Genomic DNA, 22007 nt, shown 5'->3' with positions numbered 1-22007 from the left:
CCGATAAGGGCCCTCCAAGATGTTAAATGAAAATCAGTTCGCTGAAAATAAAGGAATATACACAAGCACCTATATTAAAACATATATATAAAAATAGATTCATTTTTAGAATACATAGGGTCTAAAATTGCAAGGCAGAAGCAGGCAGCGCAGGCATTTCTCTCTCTCCAGATTCTATTGTTTAGTGTTATTGGGAGGTGAGTGTGAAAATAATAATATGGGGATTATGGGTGTGGTTCCCTGTTGGTGACACTAGTTAGTTTTGCTAGTGATGATTGTATATGGTGGGAAAATAGAGTATGTTTACCCTTGTTTTTGTTTTCCTTTGAGGGCGAATGGCAATTGTGCATTTTAGATAAGAGTGTCATCAATGAATTAAAAAAAATTAATATAAAAATATATATTTGTACGAATGTAAATTATTAATAATTGAAAGATAGTTTATTACGATAAATATTTCTTTGTAATATTGGAGAGCAATATAATCAGCAATGAGGTAGTTCTAATAATTAAGCATGTTTGCAATGACCCGTCCTTCAGATTCGTCCAGTGTTTGTCAAATGTTTCACGTTGTTCGGTGTGTATCTGAGATTTGAAGAGGTTGAGGAAAAGGGCAAGGTTTTCTTCCTGCGTTGCTTCTTTGGCAAGACGAACAACAGTGTCATCGGAAGCATTTCTTATGTGTGCTGAGATCCAGAACAACTTTACATGGATGTTATCAAATTCCTCTACCTAGGCGATGGCTGCGATGAAGTGTTGGGCAGCAAGGGAAGAAGGAGGGTTGGATTTGAGCATCGCTAGCGTGGAAGTATTACAGCTGATGATTAAGAGGTTCCATTGTTCAGTGTGGGCGACGGTAACGCCCTAATGGACACCCACGGGAATGGCTATGCTTTCAGTGTCAGTGGAGGAGGCCCAGTCATGGACCCTAATCTTCCTGTGGGCCTGGCGCTCAGAGACCCACACAGCTGCTCCAGCCCTGCCTAGCGTATCAGCAGACTCTTCACGGTAGACAAGAAGAGGATGGTGGGAGGTCGTGAGGGAGGAGACGGCATCGTCGATCTGAACTAAGCAGATAAGTTTGAGTATGTAGCTCACTTGGGTGGATTTTCGACCAAGGTGGGTGTGGACGAGAGCATCCACAGTAGGGAGTATCCAGCTAGAATTAGTGATTGGTTTTAAAGATACGGCACCTAGTCAGGGTACATCAGGCTAATGACGTCATAACCCATTTCACTAAGTCGTAAATTTTATGATTAAAATATCAAGGCAATATAAAAACTAATAGATTCAAATATTAACCGGACAACATAATGAAGGGATTTTTTTTCGAACAAATAAGCGATTGTGGCAAATGTTATCAAATAAAGGAAATTATAATTTTTAAATTAAGTTCATGTGCATGTTATCGAGAACATTGAAAAAACACTGAACTATCTGACTCCCAGCACACATAGCACACTCCTGCGCCTGCCATCACACTCCGGCTAAATAAACAGTATTTACAGCAAGTAGCTCTGTGAATCATTATTTAATGGGAATATAGAAGGTAGGAAATCTCACTGAAGACAATTTCCTATCAGGAATCCTAGAGATATTAGTTCCACGAATACAGTTATTAACTAGGTTGAAATAAAAAATGAATCCGGTGATTCCAAGTCTTGTGAGACAGAGAAGGATTTAATGCACGAGAAATACAGTTGATGAGATAACTGTGGTTTATCCAGTCAAATTGTAGGTAACGAAGACAGTGTCTTAACATGTCAACGTTGTAATAATAACTTTCACAAAGGGGCTGAAATTTGACTGAAGATCTAACTAAAACACACAAATGAAGCACTGGAGATTACCAAGAAAGTGCTGTTTCTTGGTAATAAATGTATGAAGCAAGTTAAGGACTTGTAGAGGATCATGAGGCAGAGATGGAAAAAATAGATAAGGGACAAGATACAGTAAACTCAACCAACATCTCAGACTGCAACGATCAATATATAAAGTCTCCAAGAATATGCAGGACTTCATGGCTCAGGCAGATACATAATGGAGCATCAATGCATTACAAAATTTCCATGAGGAGTTGAGAGGAAGGAGGGAGAAAATTAGTTAAATTTGTAGATAATTTACACATCATAAATGAAGAAGGACTACACGAAGGCAAAGTACAGTTAGTGAGTATCACCATCCCTAAGCCCGAACACAGGAGGAATATTTTGAGGACGGCATGGAACCTCAAACAATTAGCAGAATACAGCAATGTCTACATCATCCGTGACCTGACAGTTCTGCAACAAAAAGATGACAAGGAATTTAGGGACAAACACAAAGAGTTACGCAGCGAGCCACGATACGAGAATTGTCAAATAAAGATCAGAAAAGGTCAAGTAGTCAAGGTTCAGGAAGATGATGAGTTCAAAGGAATGTTCCAATCCTCAGACAATAAGGTTAAGAAGCGACCTACTTGTAAATAAAAAATGCATACTATAACGCTAAGTTTTACTATTAACAAAGACAGACTGGCCATTGTGCCTTTGTGCCATGGATCAAAGCCCCACAGGCGATCATTATGCCTCCCCTCTTTCCTCCTCTCATAAAATAAAAGATATTCATATACCACCAAATACTATTGGCCCTCACAATCAGAAATACCAACCAAACCGAAACTGCGGTACGTTATGTTCATTTCCAAACACCGTATCCAGGTGGGCAGATTTGTGTGTGTGTGTGTACAGTCACCTGCATGTACCTGGTACAGTACCTGGCGCGATTTGTGAGGTGTGGTAACTCCCGGAATGGCCCTAAGGAACCTTGCAATAGTAGCCAGACTAAGGATGCTAAATAAGCAGTCCACAGAGCTGCCACGTCTTACAAATCGCAACAGCCAGGGCACTTTGTTTTGGGATTTGCACTTCATCAGAATCTAGCCAGTCTAACCTATGTTATGCACTGTGGGTAAATTTGGGGCATGTACAGTCAACAAAATTTATGCACCCTTGCGATGTTATACAATATGACACACCTGACCAAGAATTCCGAATAACACTCATTTGCTAGGATGATTCCTGTCACTGTTATCTCTCTGTATTAAATATATGTGGTATACAGAATACATAGATTGGTTACACAATGCATCGCATAATCAAAAGTATCAACCTTACGAAATGGACATGGCCTCAGTCAATGATCGTTGTGAACGCCGTCAGACCCAGGGTACGGATTTTTTTTTTTTACGCCAGTCTTAGTGGTTTTGTCGTTAATGAGTTCACACTCAGTGCTGTTGCACCATTTACTGGAGAAGTTTCCTATAGTTCACAACTCTTTAACTCCATGACAGTCTGTCCTGTCCGTTTTCTGTAGTTGTAATATCTTTGACTTGAGGCTCAGAGCCCGAGTTGGGTGGGCATCCTCTTGTTCCAAATATGAACACCTGATTGAGTAATGTCCTCCGAAGTTAGCAACTTGAAGGTACAAATTGTATTTACTGTATTGACACAGTTGGATGTGAGACTGTGTATAGTGCAGCTGTTATGTATGTTATACCAATAAGCTATTTTTTTAAATAAAATTAGCAAGAAGAATGGTTTATATATACTATACTGGTACACTTACACCAATGTTCCCATATTTACCGAAAAAGCATGTTCACTGTTCACTAGTTATGGGTAAACCATGTTCAATTTTCTCTGAATTATAGATATATGATGATAACTGTTCTGTGAGTTATAGACACACCATATTCATTATTCTCTAAGTTATAGAAACCAATATTCTCTCCAACGTCATACCAACTTATATCATGAATGTGTTCTTCGGTCTCATGGGGAAATATGTTAGTGTATACACATTTGTGTTGTTCATTTGGTTACGCATATAAAACTCTGTACATTCAGTTACACGCATACAACTCTGAAGAGGAATAAAAAAACAATGTTTGCCAATGTGTTTTACTAGGCCAAAATGTATATGACCGATTTATAGGCAAAACCTGATAAAATTTAACCAAAACTGTGGTGAAGCCAGCAGAAATCCTCAGATCATTGCTTTCTTATAGTAGCAGTATAATGTACAACAAGCAGCCCTTTGTTGTTATTGCTACTGTTGCAAATATTTTTTCAACAACAGTTAATGTTGATGTTTTTCTATGATACTGTTGTCGCTGTTGTTGTCTTCTTTTTATTACAATTGTTCTTGCTGCTTAAACTGAAATTGTTGGTAACTGATAATATATAAAAAAGAATGACTTCTGATGTAACTGTTTCTGTTACAGCAATTGTTGTTGTTGCCTTTGTTGTTGATGCTGTTGCAGTTGTTAAATGTGATACTACGATGATTTTTCTGCTGCTGTTGTGGATTTTGCTGTGGTCTATCTTCCTTGTATTGTTGTTAAGAGCTCGTGTTACTAGTGTTAAAAGGTGGTGATAGTGGTGCTGTTGCTATATTGTCTGTCTTAATTTGCTCTGAACAAACAAGAAAAACAGTGAGGTGTAAATTTTAGTTGTTTTATGACTGAAAGAATTAAAGATGTGGATTTTGAATATAACTAAATGTGCAAGAACAAAAAGTAAAGACAAAGTGGACGAAGAAGTAGGAAGTAAGTGTTATCTAAACACCGAGGGAGGGGGTGAAGGAGAGGGTGGTGAGACGAAAGAGGAATTTGCAGAAGACGTCGTTAAGAAAGTATAAATCAGTTTTCATTTGAATTCCCTAAAGAATTCATCAGGATGAGTCGTCAGGGGATATCCTAAGTTAGTTTTCACTAACGCAAGCATCAATTTCCGTTATCTGTGGGAAGGAGAGAACAAAGGGTGGTGAGAAATATTAGAAATTTTAAGATATTGTACAAGCTGCACCTTGAAACAGCATGTTAAAGATATGCTCAACAAAAATATCGCTTGAACACAATCAAGTTTTATATATTTAAAATACATCGTTTTTTTCCTTTCTTACTATATTTGTCTCTTGTCAATTCATTAATTATGCAAGAACACACAAGTACATACTAATACATAGAAAGAGTGACACATACACACACACACACACACACACACACACACACACACATCAAAGAAATAAAAACGCCCTCACAGAAATACATGGGAATGCATATCTGTATTCCCAAATACACACATATTTTGGACACTAATATATACATACACACTGCACACGAGTGCACAGAAACATACACACAACTAGAAACACATGAAAAACTTACTAAATCATATTCTTCATCGGCGCACTCTATTATTGCACGTATATTCTCGCACGATATACCTGGTCCACGCAGGAAATCTGTGAAATCATCCAGGGTATCGGTCATAGAGATAAACACAGTATTAGTACCAACCTTTGGCAAGAAGTTGATAAGGAAATGTATAAAGTACTCCAGTGGGTCACTGCCCTTCTGTCTAACAGGCTAACAGTCTCGGTCAACACAGGTATAGGATATTGATACCTGTACGAACTTGCCCCTATTACTTGAAGTTACCTCTATACTGTACTGTAGTATACAGTATCGTTCAAGATTCTTCAAACACTGCTGGAGACAGCTGGCAACTCATGGCCGTTTGTTCACTATAGTACGTTGTAAAAATTATAAATAAATGTAAAAATGATCTGTGATTTACTACTTAGTTCCCTGTTGGTTAATTTAATATTTGGGCTTTGTTGTTTCGTATTATATTATACTACGAAACTATAGGAAAAAAAAACGTCCTTGAGTTGCCAGCTGTCTCCAGCAATGTTCGAAGAATCTTGAACGAGACTGTACATACTCCCCAAACATCAAGTTAAAGAGAATTAATAGAAGATTTTCATAACTTATAGTAATATTTCACTAAATACTTACTCACACACAGTAGATATCAACGTAAACTAGTGAACTGAGGAGGATCACCTCAGGAATCAGTGCAATATAATAATTGCTACATCTTCATCTGTTTCTTATCGTTATTGAAATGATGATATTATTACACACCAATGTCATTATCACAGATACGAACATCAACATAAGTTAGAGAGTTAAATAAACCAAGTGAATCAGATGAGAGTAGTCAAAATGACAACTTTTTTATAAATATAAATTCTCTTAAGAAATTAGAAATCTGAATAATATAAATGATACCAACGAATGATATAACTCTGAATCACAACATTAATTTAGATTGAACAAAGAAAAGATGCTTTTAATGAGTGGGGCGAGCTTAAGGAGGAGGCAATTTCTTGTGCTGGTCGTTAACACCCTATAATGATAAAATGTACTGTGGTGGTCAGAGCCTCCTGCTGAAAAGCAAAGACTATGTATAATGTGTCAGGTTATTTTAAATATACACACAATTACAAAATATACGAACATTTAGAAGAATAATTCATTTATAGTGATTAATATATTTCCATTCAGGTGTTGTGGTAGCGGAGCATAAATCTTATGTTCTGGAAAATTTATCTTTTGTTTATGTTGAACTGAGGCAAGTGGTTGAAAGAATCAAGTAATGGAGGTAAATTAAATATAGTACTTGCATTCTCATAGGTTACGAAAAGGATTGAGATCATCAGAAAGTAATAATTTAGTATTATTCTCCTCGCAAAGAATATGAGGGCGCATTTGACCGACTCACTGTCGTATCAAGTTGGCGGCCAAAATAGTGACAATATTTCACTGCATTTACTGCCACTTCTTTCTTTCTCTCATCCTTTATTGTGGAGAAAATTAATACTACAAACTTTTGAAAACCTGGGAATGATAAAGACAAGAGACAAGTGCTTGAGGCGGGACATAAGTGCCAAATATCCTTAGGGACTCACAAACACCCTGGGAAGAGATATCAACACTGGGTGGAGGTATCAACACACTGGGTGGAGGGTATCAACACTGGCTGAAGATATCAACACAATGGGTGGAGATATCAACACACATGGTGGAGGTATCAACACACTGGGAGGAGGTATCAACACTGGGTGGAGTGTATCAACACTGGCAACACTGGGTGGAGATCAACACTGGCTGGAGATATCAACACAATGGGTGGAGATATCAACACACATGGTGGAGGTATCAACACACTGGGAGGAGGTATCAACACTGGGTGGAGTGTATCAACACTGGGTGGATGTATCAATAGTGTGTGAAGTGTATCAACACTAGGTGGAGTGTATCAACACTGGTGTGGAGATATCAACACAGGGTGGATGTATCAACAGTGCGTGGAGTGTATCAACACAGGGTGGATGTATCAACAGTGCGTGGAGTGTATCAACACTGGGTGGATGTATCAACAGTGCGTGGAGAGAGGGGTACTAACTTGGTATTAGACTTTCCATGATGTCCGGCACTTCTTCGGTGGTGCAGTTAAGGAGTACCTGGTAAAGATCGATGTCCGTCAGGGTCTCTAACGTACAGGCCACAATCGTCTCCACGTTTTCGAAACACTCTCTCTTCGTGAAATCCATTTTTTGGCACAGTTCTCCAACTGATATCAAAGATATAATTAATGAATATGAGGCAGGGTTTGATGGCTGCTTGGTGGAGAGTTCAAATTACAGTGAGGGAGTAAGACGGGGAAAGAAGGGCTTCAGTACAATGTGAGGGATTAACACGGTGTTCAGGACAATGTGAGAGGGTGAAATGATGGGGAAAATAGTAATAAGTTATATCCACACTAAATGTCAATGAAATCTTTATGATAAAATAAATTTGATTACCATTTATTAAAAGTCTAATGTACCGTTTGTTTAAATATTTGAACATTATTATTATACTAGTTAGGTTCCATACCATACACCACCTGACCCTCTCACTAGGTCTTCACCATACAGAATCACCTGCCCATCACACTAGGTCTTCACCATACAGCATCACCTGCCCATCACACTAGTTCTTCACCATACAGAATCACCTGACCCTCTCGCTAGTTCTGCACCATACAGAATCACCTGACCCTCTCACTAGTTCTGCACCATACAGCATCGCCTGACCCTCACACTAGTTTTTCACCATACAGTATCACCTGACCCTCTCACTAGTTCTGCACCATACAGAATCACCTGACCCTCACACTAGTTCTGCATCATACAGCATCACCTGACCCTCACACCAGTTCTTTACCATACACCATCACCTGACCCTCACACTAGTTCTTCACCATACAGCATCACCTGACCCTCACACTAGTTCTGCACCATACAGCATTACCTGACCCTCACACTAGCTCTCCACCATACAGCATCACCTGACCCTCACACTAGCTCTCCACCATACAGCATTACCTGACCCTCATACCAGTTCTTTACCATACACCATCACCTGACCCTCACACTAGTTCTTCACCATACAGCATCACCTGACCCTCACACCAGTTCTTCACCATACAGCATCACCTGACCCTCACACTAGTTCTTCACCATACAGCATCACCTGACCCTCACACTAGTTCTGCACCATACAGCATTACCTGACCCTCACACTAGTTCTGCACCATACAGCATTACCTGACCCTCACACTAGCTCTCCACCATACAGCATTACCTGACCTTCATACTTGTTAAGTTCTTTACAATACCAGAAAATGATATCGCAATAACTTTTTATTTTTCAGTCAGTTAGTGCTAACTTACTCGGGGAGCAGGGACGCTCTCTACGGCCACCAGGACGTCTGTTAATGTCACCACGGTCTCCACCCCTGCCACGAGAACCACCAGAGCCTCCACGAGAGCCATCACGGCCTCCACCCCCGCGACCAGAACCACCAGAGCCACGTTGAGGCTCAGCATGAGCGACCATCACCAGCAGCGCCATTGACAGGATCAGTAACGTCAACACCTTCATGACTGGCAACAAAAAGTATGAAGAGGAAAAAACACACCAGCTATAAAAATTATAATGGAACAATAGATAGGAAGGTTGGCATTTGTTCAAGTGGGCGATGATAATAATAAAAATATAAATAATAATAATAATGATAATAATTATGATAATAAAAATAATGATAATAATAATAATATTAATAATAATAATAATAATATTATTATTATTATTATTATTATTATTATTATTATTATTATTATTATTATTATTATTATTATTATTATTATTATTATTATTTGTAGCAGTAGTATTTTTATTAAAGAGAGAGAACATGGAAAAAACAGTGAATGAGTTGAAGCATTTCTTTGGAGAGAGAATTGTACGACATAGAGTAATTTACAAACTTTGTAATTTTGGGAAAATAAAAATGGCCTATGATATCTATAGTATTTCACTATCATCATTGTCGGGTTTATTTCTGAGGGGCAATTTATAACTTATGTCAACTCCACTATCATCTACATTCCATCAACTGCACTATCATCTAGACCACTGTACTACATCAACTACACTATCATCTACAAATCATCAACTACACCATCATTCACTGTTCTACATAATCATCTACGGGGATTCTGCACTATCACTTTTAGGCCGGTGAACGTTCCTTGACCGGCTGGTCGGTGTTAGGGAAGATAATGTTATCGTACTGTACGGGCTTCTCTCGGAGCTACAGACAGTGCTGATACATATACACACAGTAATGGGTGACACAAGATCTTTTTTTATTGTAAATGCTCCCTCCATTCGCAAGTTAAAATGGTGGAAAAGAGTTATCACAGGCCACTAAATTTGTTATTTCCATCCTTTGCCCCAAGCCATTTATTTGTTCACAAACTTAATCCGTAGTGGGTCTCAATTTTTTTATGTAAGTGGGGAGCATTGAATGGTCGAATGTGTGATGATGGCTCCACTTCAAAATGGGAAAGTAAATAAGTTAGTTATTCACCTAGTCACTCGTATAACAAGACGAAATATAAAATTAATACGATTGTAGGGATTTCCATTAATAAGCTATTATAAACATCAATGAAGTGATAAATGGATCTTGAAATCTCATGAAACAAGCACTTTTACTGAAAGGCTCGTGGGCCTCATAATAACAGTTCGGGCCGCATCAAACAAATGAGGAACTTAATGGAAATTTTCAAAAACTGTCTCCAGCTTGAGCTTAAGAAAAGTACTCGCGGAGACCAGCACACTTGTAAAGGGAGGAACTCGCCTTCAGACTCTGACTCTCCTTCTGAAGGCAGAGGTTATCTCAAAGGAGAGAGAGAGAGAGAGAGAGAGAGCTTACCTGTATAAGCAAAGCACACCTGGAGCAGGTTGGGACACGACTTAAGAGGAGGGTGGGAGATGTGTGGTTGTGGTGATGGCCAGGTCTGTATATATACTGTATACTTACGTCACTCAAAGTTCGTCATGCCTTGAAGGTTATTCTTCCGTGTGTGTTTTCGCCATGATTACAATGCAGTTGTATTTTGCATCCTATTTCTTTTTTTTGCACTAAACTTAGCTTTTGGCTCACAGACATTCATCTTTCAGTGAAATCTTACGAATTCGTGTTTAAGTATTTAGATATTCATTGTATTGAAATTGCTCTGCCATTGTTACTGAAATATCGTTTCTCTCGGAAAAACCTCAACACGTGTTGGGAATTTGAAGAAAATACTGAAACTTTTCAACTGATTCACATTTTATGGGTAGTCTATTAAACTCATTAAAAATGAGCACTTTTACCCTCATCTTAATAAACATTGAAGGAGGAAGGTCGACGGTTTGGTTGAAAAATAATGATTATTCTGGAAATATGGAAAATTCTACGCGGGTTGGTCAAGCATTCTGTGAAGTTTCAATATCGCAGGATAATTTTTAATCGTAAAAATAAACAAATCACCTACACCAGGCACCCTGCAGCACGTCCGCGTCCCCTGGTTAGTACCGCGCCCCGATGGTTAGTACCGCGTCCCCATGGTTAGTATTGTTATATTACAGTGCGTAAAAAAATCTCTTATTTTAAATTTTACTATATCATCTCGTATTCTCAGGGATATCTTGAATGGTTTTCTGTGTGTTAGCAGCAAAGAGATTTAATAAACTGCAGGTGCATGACGCTTTGTTGAATTTGAAAAGAAGCTCTTGATAAGGTAAACCACAATAAACCTATAGAGATCTTGGGAAAATAGGCATTAATGAAGGAGATATTAGAATTTTAAAGAATCTTTACTGGCAACAGGAGGCTGTAATGTTAGTAAATAATGAACTCACTAATAGGTTCAAAGTGAGACAGGGAGTAAAACAAAGCTGTGTTCTGTCTCCAACATTGTATAATATATATTAAAAATTATTAATTAGATAAATCATCAGTAAACAATGGAAGAATAAAAATTAACGGTCAATTAATATAAAATAAACGCTATGGAGATGATACTGCTCTTATTAGGAATAGTCAATAGAAGTTACAAAATCTGGCTAATAGATAAGCGTAAAAGGGTGAAGAATATGTATTAAGAGTTAATTCATATATTTCATGCCACCCCTATATATTATTTGATGTGTTTCATCCGGGGAGGAAGACAGGGGGATGTGCACTCGTACAAACAACCTTTGAGATCCACCTCACTGCACCTGTGAATCTGTGATCCTTGTCGGACAAAGATGACGCCATGTTTGGAACGTCAGAGGTTGACACTCAAGCATCCGGTGAAGTTAACCATGAAATGTGTGTACCGCATGAAGGAAATGTACAGAAACGTGATTTTGTTTCTTTCTTGGCTGTAGTGGCGAAGAATGAGAAATTAAGCTGATTAAGCTTAAAAAACAATGAACATTTTTTCTTAACCTTTTCTTTTTATCGCTAAAAATTAGTGGAAATGAATTTGTATGTGGTAAAAAAACAAAACATTTAGGACATCTTTGCCATCATTAGGTTGGGTTATGTATGAGCTATTCATTTATACGTAATAAGATTTCCTACATGATCGTCTATGATTAATCAGAAGAAGCAATATTATTTTATCATTATCATAGTTGTTAGTCATTACTAAAGTTATTTACGTTACTATGGATAAAGTATTACAATTACTACAGTATTCTTAATATTATAAGTTATCATATTACTATTATTACGTGCATTATCAATATTATTATAGTTCTACTAGTGACAATCACAAGTTAAACTACAACCACAAACTGCCATACAGTAGTTAATAGTTTGGTTAATTACACAGGTTAACTAAGGAACGCCTCACATCTTGTCTGTAGTCTGTCTAAAATATTAAACCACACAGATGTGTGAAGTCTGTTGGCAGCTCAGGTTTAGTCGTGGTCTGGGATGTTCGTCCCAAGACAACACACACGTCCTCGAAAGCGTTGACTTTCGGATTAAGAAAATATTTTAAAATGTGTTCTATCGTTTTTTCTTATGTTTAATACAGATTTGTCCTATTTCCACTTGTTTCCCGTTTGATTGTTTGTTTGTTTTAGAAAAAAATATATCGGGATAAACAATATAAACAATTCTGGATACTTTTTGTCGCCAGTTGACGACCACCACCTTGAGACATCGATGACGTGAATATTTCGAGGGTTCGGCGACAGCTTTGATCTGTTTTCGATACATCAGACTCACTTATCCAAGAACAAGCCATTATGCGAACTAAAATATTATAATATTATGTAATACATTGACTTATACTTTATAATTAAAACTGATTAAAATAAAGATCTCTATAGCTACATGTGTGGAGAAACGAATGAATAAAACATAGTCCGTTAGAGCACTGTGACAAGGTTTGGACGGTTCGCTAAAGTCTTGAATCTTCCTCGTTTCCCTGTCTCAAATTTATGAAAATTTCACCAGAGGTCTCTAGCAAGACCAGACCTACGCTGCTACGCAGTGCTGTCTCTGCCTTGGTGGCGGTAAGGAAGTGCACGAATGCTTATAGATAAACAAATAGCCGGTGAAGAGAATGAAATTGACGAGGTTTGCAGAGTATCATCAAGTGTTCGTCAGTGTAGTAAAGTTTTGCAAGTGTCATGAAGTCTTTGCAAGTGTCACAAAGGGTTCATAAGTGTCATAAAGTAGATATAAGTGTCTCAAAGGGATGTTAAGCTTCAAAAGTGCTTTTAAGTTCCCCAAAGTTTTCAAAATTAATGTGAAGTAATAATTTGCATTATAACGTGTTCGTAAATAACGTATAGTGTTTATAAGTGTTGTAAAGTGGGTCAATTTATGATAGTAGACAAGTTCGCCTTTACCATAAAAAATACGTTTTTCCTGTGGTTCTTGTTGGGATTCGAACGAATCTGACCTTCGTTTCTGGTGCGAACCGCTCGTTTTCGAGTTGAGCCCCCTCCCCCATGACAGGGATGAGGGAAGGACATAACCTAACCTAACCTAACCAAAGTATAAAACCATGAGAAACCTGACCTCGGACCACCCTCAGTGTTGATCGCATTTCTTACCTTAGAGGCTGGCTTTGACGTCAGACTGTGACGCGTCTGACTCCTCTGGCTGTGAGAGTGGCCTGTACAGGTCTGCGGGTTCTCGGGGTAAGGGCGGGGAGCTGGAGGCGGTCAATTTAGGATAGTAGCCAGGTTTCGAGTTCTGTTATTTTATTGTTTGCAACCACATAACCTTAGGTTAAGTTAGGTTAGGTTAAGTCCTTCATCCCTACCATGGAGAATCGGGCATTAATCGAAACGGGCGGTTAGCACCAGAAACGAAGATTAGATTCGTTCGAATCACAACAAGAACCACAGGAAAAACGTATTTTTTATGGAAAAATCGAAACCTGTCTATTATCATAAATTGACCGTAAAGTGTTTGTGTTATGAAGCTTTACAAGTGATGTGATGTGTTTTTGTCTTGAAGACTTATAAGTGTAAGAAAATAGTTGTGGGCGCCAGAAACACTGGTATAAAGCGTCGTAAAATGGCTAAGGTGATACAGTGCCATAAGTGTCACGATATGTTACAGTGATTCATGTAATATATCCAACAGTTTTATAAAGTGCTTTTAAGTGCCAGTAGATCTGATAAAGTACCATTAAGCCTAATAAGTGTCGTATAATGTCGTAAGATGTGGTGCACATTGAAAAAGTCCTATGAAGTGTCAGAGGTGTCATGAAGTTCCCTATGGTTTCTAAGTGTCCTAAAGTGTCAGTGGTTTAAATATTTGTCCTTAAGTGTCACGAAGTGTCCTAAACTGTCAATGTTTTATACTGCCATAAACAGGTATATATATATTCATAGTGATGTAAAGTGGCATTAAGACTCGGATGGTTATAAAGTGCCCAATAACACACAACATACAGTGTCCAAAAATGCTGCGAAGTCTCTCAAAGTGTCGTAAAGGGCAACTGAAGTTGTAAATTGTCAATAAAATAAAATTAATATTTTAAAGTCATTTAAAGTGACATTAATATCATAAATTGTCGCAAAATTATCTTGAACTATCACAAAGTGTAAAGTGTCATTGCGTATAGCAAGTTGTCGTTAAGTGCCACGAGTTGTCATACAAGTGTCAAGACGGTGCTAAGAGGTAACCCTGTACGACGGCAGGACTTCCAGGACCACCAGCACAAGGTAATTACTATTGTTGTGTTCTCGACATATTTAATAAGTTCTTTTAGCCATCAATTTGGCATACACTAATACTTAAGATCTGATCCTTGGTTCAGCCTTAGTTGTTCCTGTAAGTTAAGTGTGAATAATCATATAGGTCTGTGTTAGTTAACTTAAAATCAGTTTGTTCGTAATACGATCAATAGCGCATAAAACATGTAGCCGTAACTTATTCCTTAATCATCTGCGTCCGTTTTCTCGCTGTTTTCTGTCATGTGTTTCAGAATCTCTCGTATTTCATGTTACATGTGTAGATTTGAAATTACGAATGAATGTGTCTGTGTTACTATAAGATATGTATACCTGCTTACAGCTGAGACATTCAAGATCCGTTGTGAGAGACGTTGAAAGCTTCAACTGTAGTTAATTTTAGTAAAATTGTCAAGTAAGGTCAGTGTAGAGTTTGCAGGGGAGAGGTACAAGAGTTCCATTCACAAATGAAGTCATATTACTTCGATTTACGATCACCAAAGACTCGATGACTGTATTGAAATTATTTTCAATTTTGTATTTTAGATGTCATTAATCATTTGAAAGAAACATGTCAACTCCTTATCGCCCTGAATTCTAACGGTGAGAAGTGACTAGCCCTCTGTTTGTGTTTTGCTAACACAATACAAAATGCAACAGCCATTCTGCGCAATTTTTCAAGTTTAATTATTGCATTGCAAGCTCGAACACTGATTACATTGTAAGCAACAGCCTTAAGAAATTAGTCTTACCCATCGCACTGATTTCCAAAGCCTAAAGTACACTGCAACTGAATTAAATGAATATGTACATAAATTCTTGACGCTACATTCTGACGTACTTGTGTTGGCATAGGGCCTAGGCCAACACAAGAACGTGATCGTGATGATGATCGTGAATTAAAGTAATATGACCTCATTGGTGACTGTAACTCCTGTACGTCTCCCTGGGCAGAGACAAGATGCTCACTCGTCCTTGTAAATTTGTGAACTCTACACTGAAATTACTTGACAGTTTTACTAAAGGTAACTACAGTTGAGGATTCCAATATCACTCACAACGGATCTTGAATGTTTCAGCTGTAAGCTGGTATACATATCTTTTAGTAATACAGACACATTTATTTGTAATTTCAAATCTACACAGTTACATGAAAGACGAGAGATCAGAAAACGGACGTCTCAGGCATACTGAAGCAGTGAAAATTTTACTTCTTTCAGGGGATACTTATGAATAAGTTATAGCTACATGTTTTATGTGCTATTGAGTGTAATATGAATCATCTGGTTTTACGTTAACTAACATGTATGACTGTGGTCATTACATGTGTGTGTCATAGACGGCAGGTAATCTCAACTAGTTTTTCCTTTTTTCAGGTAAATGCGAGTGAAAACAACTCTTTGTGGGACATTAATACATTATATCTCAGGTACGTCCAAGTTATGATGTTTATTCAATATCATTTTAATTATCAGTTAAGGACTGGAGTCCTTCGCATCCCACAGAAGTTACAGAGGAACGTTACCCTATTCCACGCCATGTTTGAGGACGTCGGTGTACCTCCCTTATCAATGAGTCAACGTGATGCCCCCACTCTTCTCGCACACGTCGGACCCACTCCTTATCCTTGCACCGTCTTTGTGGTCACCTGTGGTCCGGTCACTGTCTATATGAAATTGTCCCCTTCCCTTTCCATCACGCCGTCTATTTGGGTATTGGAGTCCTCCTCCTTCCACTTTCTTCCCATCAGAACCTTAGTTTCTCTTTCAAGTGGGTACAGAGATCACGCTCACCTGTTTTAGAGGCATCTGTATCTCTCCTGGAAATTTCTTGCTACACTGAGATAAAATGACCCTCACCATGGTTTCATTATCTTGCTTTACAGGCTATTAGCTAATCTGTTTCGTAGTTTTGGGGCGCCATGTCCTTTCTATCAGCTATTGATTAGTTAAACAGGTCCCAGCCATAATTGAGAACAACCTAACTTAACAACTGGGTTTGGAGCTTGGTAATAACAGATCCCGATCCTAGTAAGTATTAATTCCAATGGATTCCAATTTTAATGGTCTCCAACCGTGATCCTCAAGACCGTAGTGCCTCAGAAACCATGTTTATGGTGAGTTGGGTCTCAGCCGTTTTAGATGTGAAAAAAAAAATGTCCTTACGCTCATGCCCCAGGAACGTCCTCACACCTCGGGACCATTGGACCACCTCCTCGTGTTTCAAGAACATAAAGTATTTTTCGATGTAAATTTTAGGGATACCACGTTTTTCTAACCTTGCATAAAACAAAATTTTCAAAATCTTTTGAAGATAGAATTTTTTTTTTTACTTTATTGGTAACACTGTTCCTCATTTACTGGCATTAAATTTCTTTCTCTCAGTATTCCTCCCGGACCAAAAGTTTGGGGATATACGATAGCAGTGATGCAGTCCGTCCGTCCATCCGTCCCTCCATTCGTTCGTCCATCCGTCCCCCTATTCGTTCGTCCATCTGTCCGCCCATTTGTCCGTCCAACGTCCGACTGTCTATGATAGATTTTATATCCACTCGGTAACTCGACACAGGCACTATGGATTAATTTAAGTATTAGTGTGAGAGTGCAAGTTATGGCAGGGTCTTACTGGGCAGCACTGAATGTGTAGATAGTTCTGGGATAATCCTTGACTTACACCTTGGCTGACCACTAGTTTGTGTGTTTCTGGAGGCGGGGTGAGGGAGGGATGCACCCAGCGAAGTTGCTGGTCAGAAATTTCGAGGCCGCCAGTCTGTGTGGCTTATAAGTGGCGTGAACTGTACATACTGTATTATTATTATTGTTATTAGGATCATTTTACCTAGAGGCTATGAGCAGCAGCCTGATGAAACAGAATTATCTAGTTTGTTAAGTACAGTATTGGCTCTACATTACTGTATATCTTAATTCTGATTTTTTTATTGCTATCGTCCGTTTACTCCGAGTGCCTGAGTACTTTCACTTTTATTTGAGAAAATTCTTCTCATAGTAACTATTTTTATTCAAGTAACCTTTTCTAGTACGTTGTCCACTACTGCATTATCCAAGTAAATGTTATTCACATATTATTTGTGATTCCGGCTTTTGTTTCCCACGTGCATATTTTTTTACTCTATGAAGAGCTCGTGCAGATATTTTTAATGTTTTTTTTTTCCATGCTAGTAACATCTTCCTAACTTGCCACCTTCCCGCACATCTTCGTATCGCCTGCTATTTGTGAGTAGATCAAACAGGTGGGGTTCAAGGAAGATCCTTGGAGTACACCACTGAGGATTCTTTTTTTTTTTTTTTTTTTACTAATTCTAGATGAACATCGGTTATTACCACTCTTTATTGTCTGTATTGGAGCCCAAGCTTAATGCACCTCAATATATTACCTGCGATACCATGTGCCTGGAGCTGAGAGGCTGACCGTGCATATGGAACTTTTTCAAACACCTTAAACAAATTCATGTTCGACACATCCTCTGATAAAATTTTGTCCGCGTAGTTGTTTCCATTCAAGGAAGTGAGTAAGTCTAACAGGTAAGATTTTCTCTCCAAGGAACCATATTATGATGCGTTGATGTGGCATATATGTGATACTTTTGGGTAATCGGTCTATAGTTTTTTGCTGCGCTCTTTCTATCCTTCTTGTTTACTGGGGTAACGTTGGCTGATTTCCAGTCACAATTTTTTTTCCTTGATCCATAGATTCCTTGATTATTAGTATTGGTGGAGAGCAAATCTCGATTATTATACCTCCTTCGTCACCTTGGTCTGTACTCCGTCGACTCCTGGAGTTTTAGATCCTGTTATGCTACCTATTTTTTATGGTGTCATCTGTGATTAATTTTCAACCCTTGAGGTATACTTTATCCCAGGTACTGGCATATTGTCCATCGTTATCCATGTAAAGTAATTATTTAGGGAATCTGTTGTCTGAGGTTCTCACCTGACCAGTTAGCCGAAGTGAACTATCTCCAACCAACCGAAACCCCGAGCCCAATTCAACAGTACCGAAACGTCTGTAGCGAGATCCCACTACTCAAACAAGGCGAGCAAGTACTATTAAATCTTACAGTCACTGGAAAATAGTACACTATTGCACACTATCTTCTGTCCATACAAGAGGAGCAGGTTCCGGGTTGATGGGTACGACCCCTAACCCACGGCTCAGTCCACAGTTGTGAATATAGTTAACCGATATTTGGTCGTGAGGTGCGGGATCTTGTTCAGTTTACAAAGTCAGTTGGTCAGTCTGTCCTCTGTTATGCACTGTGGGTAAATTATGGACATGTACAGGCTCTTGATTGCACCAAAATATGTGCCAGTGTTAGTGGTCTTGTCGTTAACGAGTTCACACTCGATGCTGTTGCACCATTTACTGGAGAAGTTTCCTATAGTTCACAACTTTTTAACTCCATGATGGTCTGTCATGTCCGTTTTCTGTAGTTGCGATTTCTTTGACTTGAGGCTCAGAGCCCGAGTTGGGTGGACATCCTCTTGTTCCAAATATGAACACCTGATTGAGTAATGTCCTCCGAAGTTAGCAACCTGAAGGTACAAATTGTATTTACTGTATTGACACAGTTGGATGTGAGACGGTGCAGCTGTTATGGAATTATACCATTAAGCTTATTTTTAATCAAATTAGCAAGAAGAATAGTTCATATATAATGTACTGGTGCGCCTACACCATTGTTCTCAGCGTTACTATAAAAGCAGTGTTCACTATTCTCTTAGTCATGGATAAACCATGTTCAATGTTGTTTAAGTTATAGAGGAATCATGTTAATTTTCTCAGTTATAGATTAGCCATATTCATTGATCTCCCAAGTATAGATAAACATTGTTAATTATTTTCTTAGTCACAGTTAAACCTTGTTTGTTGTTCTTTCAAATATACATAAATAATCTTCACTGTTTTGTAAATTATGTAAAAACCATCTCCTCTCTTGCCAACATAAATCATGAGCTTGAGAAAATATTTTCTTTTATCACACAGGTTTTGATCTTTTGTTGTTTCATTCGGTTATACTCATAAATCTTGTACAGGAATAAAAAATAAACAGTGTTTGCCAATGTTCTTTACTTGCTGAAATGTACGAATGTATAAATGATTGATTATACCCAATACTTTATAAAATTTAGCCAAAACTGTGGTGAAGACACCAGAAATCCTCAGGTCATACCTTTCTTAAAGCAGTATAATGTACAACAAGCAGCCCTTTGTTGTTATTGCTACTGTTGCAAATATTTTTTCAGCAACAGTTAATGTTGATGTTTTTCTATGATACTGTTGTCGCTGTTGTTGTCTTCTTTTTATTACAATTGTTCTTGCTGCCTAAACTGAAATTGTTGGTAACTGATAACATATAAAAAAGAATGACTTCTGATGTAACTGTTTCTGTTACAGCAATTGTTGTTGTTGCCTTTGTTGTTGGTGCTGTTGCAGTTGTTATATGTGATACTACGATGACTTTTCTGCTGCCGTTGTAGATTTTGCTGTGGTCTATCTTCCTTGTATTGTTGTTAAGAGCTCGTGTTACTAGTGTTAAAAGGTGGTGATAGTGTTGTTAAAAGGTGGTGATAGTGGTGCTGTTGCTATATTGTCTGTCTTAATTTGCTCTGAACAAACAAGAAAAACAGTGAGGTGTTCATTTTAGTTGTTTTATGACTGAAAGAATTATAGATGTGGATTTTGAATATTACTAAGTGTGCAAGAATAAATAGTAAAGACAAAGTGGACGAAGAAGTAGGTAGTAAGTGTTATCTAAACACCGAGGGAGGGGGTGTGAAGGAGAGGGTGGTGAGATGAACGAGGAACTTAAAGACGTCGTCAAGAAAGTAAAAATCAGTTTTCATTTGAATTCACAAAGGAATTCATCAGGATGAGTCTTCAGGGGAAATCCTTAGTTAGTTCTTATTTAACCAACGTTGTATTTCCGAAGACGCATTTTATCATTGGCATCATCTGCGAGGAGAGAATGAATTGTGATGAGAAATACTTAAAATGATAAAACATTATAAAAATAAGCTCACTCATCTCTTTCGAACACACTGTAAATTTTGGCCTTAATACAGCTCTCTTGTCCACCCTCAAGCTATTGCAAGAACACACACACACACACACACACACACACACACACACACACAGCTATGGACAACTATAAGCACATGGAATACTTACACATTTCATCTTTTTGCCAACGCACATCCCAATGTTTTCTAATTGATTGCATGGAACTCCTTCTTTTATCACGAAACCGTGGAGCATCTCCAAGGTATCTGTCACAGAGATAAACACATTACTAGTGCCAGCCTTTGGCAAGAAGTTCAGATGTAAATGTATGAGTTACTGCAATAGGTCACTGCCCTTGTGTCTAACCTAACAGGCTAGCAGTCTCAGTCAACACAGGTATTGGATATTGATACCTGTACGACTTTTTCACTAATACTTGATGTTACTTTTTATGGCCTTTATTGTCCAGTGTTATTACAGGAGGAAATCGGAGTACCCGGAGGAAACCGGCAATGTTTGGGAGTAGCATACTGGATAACACCCTTCCCACTGCGTCTCGGGCCACGACCCGAACCCAAGGAATAGTAGTGAAAGATACGTGCGTTACACACAAATACAAAACATTTTTTTTTTATAAAGTTACTTAACAATAATAACTGCATTTTCATTCAGGTGTTGATGTTTTAAACTGCAAATTTTATGTTCTGGAGAATTACCGTATTCCCTAGTTGTGTTGAACCGTTGCAATTGGTTGAAACAAAAATCAGGTTTGCAAGTGAATTATAATACTCTGATTCTCATAGATTATGAAGAGAATAGGGATCATCAGAAAGTCATAATTTAATATTTTTCTCCTCGCAGACAATACGAGTGCGCGAAAATTTGACCGACTCACTGCCATATCAAGTTGGCAGCCAAAATAGTGACAATATTTCACTGCATTTACTGCCACTTGTTTCTTTCTCTCATCCTTTATTGTGGAGAAAATTAATACTACAAACCTTTGAAAACCTGGGAATGATAAACACAAGAGACAAGTGCTTGAGGCGGGACATAAGTACCAAATATCCTTAGGGACTCACAAACACCCTGGGAAGAGATATCAACACTGGGTGGAGGTATCAACACACTGGGTGGAGTGTATCAACACTGGCTGGAGATATCAACACAATGGGTGGAGATATCAACACACTGGGTGGGGGGTATCAACACACTGGGTGGAGGGTATCAACACTGGGTGGAGTGTATCAACACTGAGTGGAGTGTATCAACACTGGGTGGAGTGTAGCAACACTGAGTGAAGTGTATCAACACTAAGTGGAGTGTATCAACACTGGGTGGAGTGTATTAACACTGGGCGGAGTGTATCAACACTGAGTGGAGTGTATCAACACTGAATGGAGTGTATCAACACTGGGTGGAGTGTATCAACACTGAGTGGAGTGTATCAACACTGGGTGGAGTGTAGCAACACTGAGTGGAGTGTATCAACACTGAGTGGAGTGTATCAACACTGGGTGGAGTGTATCAA

General features: G+C 38.4%; 1 protein-coding gene across 1 annotated transcript; it reads right to left on the bottom strand.

Moving 5' to 3' along the window:
* Positions 1–3927: 3927 nt before the first annotated feature.
* LOC121868071 (DEAD-box ATP-dependent RNA helicase 11-like) lies at positions 3928–10214 on the bottom strand. Its single transcript, XM_042368344.1, has 5 exons — positions 10155–10214; positions 8608–8820; positions 7296–7463; positions 5210–5286; positions 3928–4779 (listed from the first exon to the last, which is right to left on the bottom strand). The coding sequence occupies exons 2-5, from the start codon at positions 8816–8818 to the stop codon at positions 4744–4746; spliced, it is 492 nt and encodes a 163-aa protein (XP_042224278.1). The 5' UTR covers positions 8819–8820; positions 10155–10214; the 3' UTR covers positions 3928–4743.
* Between the last annotated feature and the right edge of the window lie 11793 nt (positions 10215–22007).

This window comes from Homarus americanus, unplaced genomic scaffold (genome assembly GCF_018991925.1).
Source record: "Homarus americanus isolate GMGI-L3 unplaced genomic scaffold, GMGI_Hamer_2.0 scaffold6894, whole genome shotgun sequence".
In the NCBI taxonomy this organism is placed as follows: Eukaryota; Metazoa; Arthropoda; class Malacostraca; order Decapoda; family Nephropidae; genus Homarus; species Homarus americanus.
This window is presented reverse-complemented; position numbering and strand designations above follow the sequence as displayed.

What these genes read in the sequence shown, in the direction of transcription:
- LOC121868071 (XM_042368344.1), bottom strand. Translation starts at nt 8,818, where the DNA reads ATGAAGGTGTTGACGTTACTGATCCTGTCAATGGCGCTGCTGGTGATG. An exon ending in AGAGCGTCCCTGCTCCCCGA is followed by an intron (nt 7,464 to 8,607) that starts GTAAGTTAGCAC and finishes CTTTGATATCAG; the next exon opens with TTGGAGAACTGTGCCAAAAA. An exon ending in CCGATGAAGAATATGATTTA is followed by an intron (nt 4,780 to 5,209) that starts GTAAGTTTTTCA and finishes TCCTTCCCACAG; the next exon opens with ATAACGGAAATTGATGCTTG.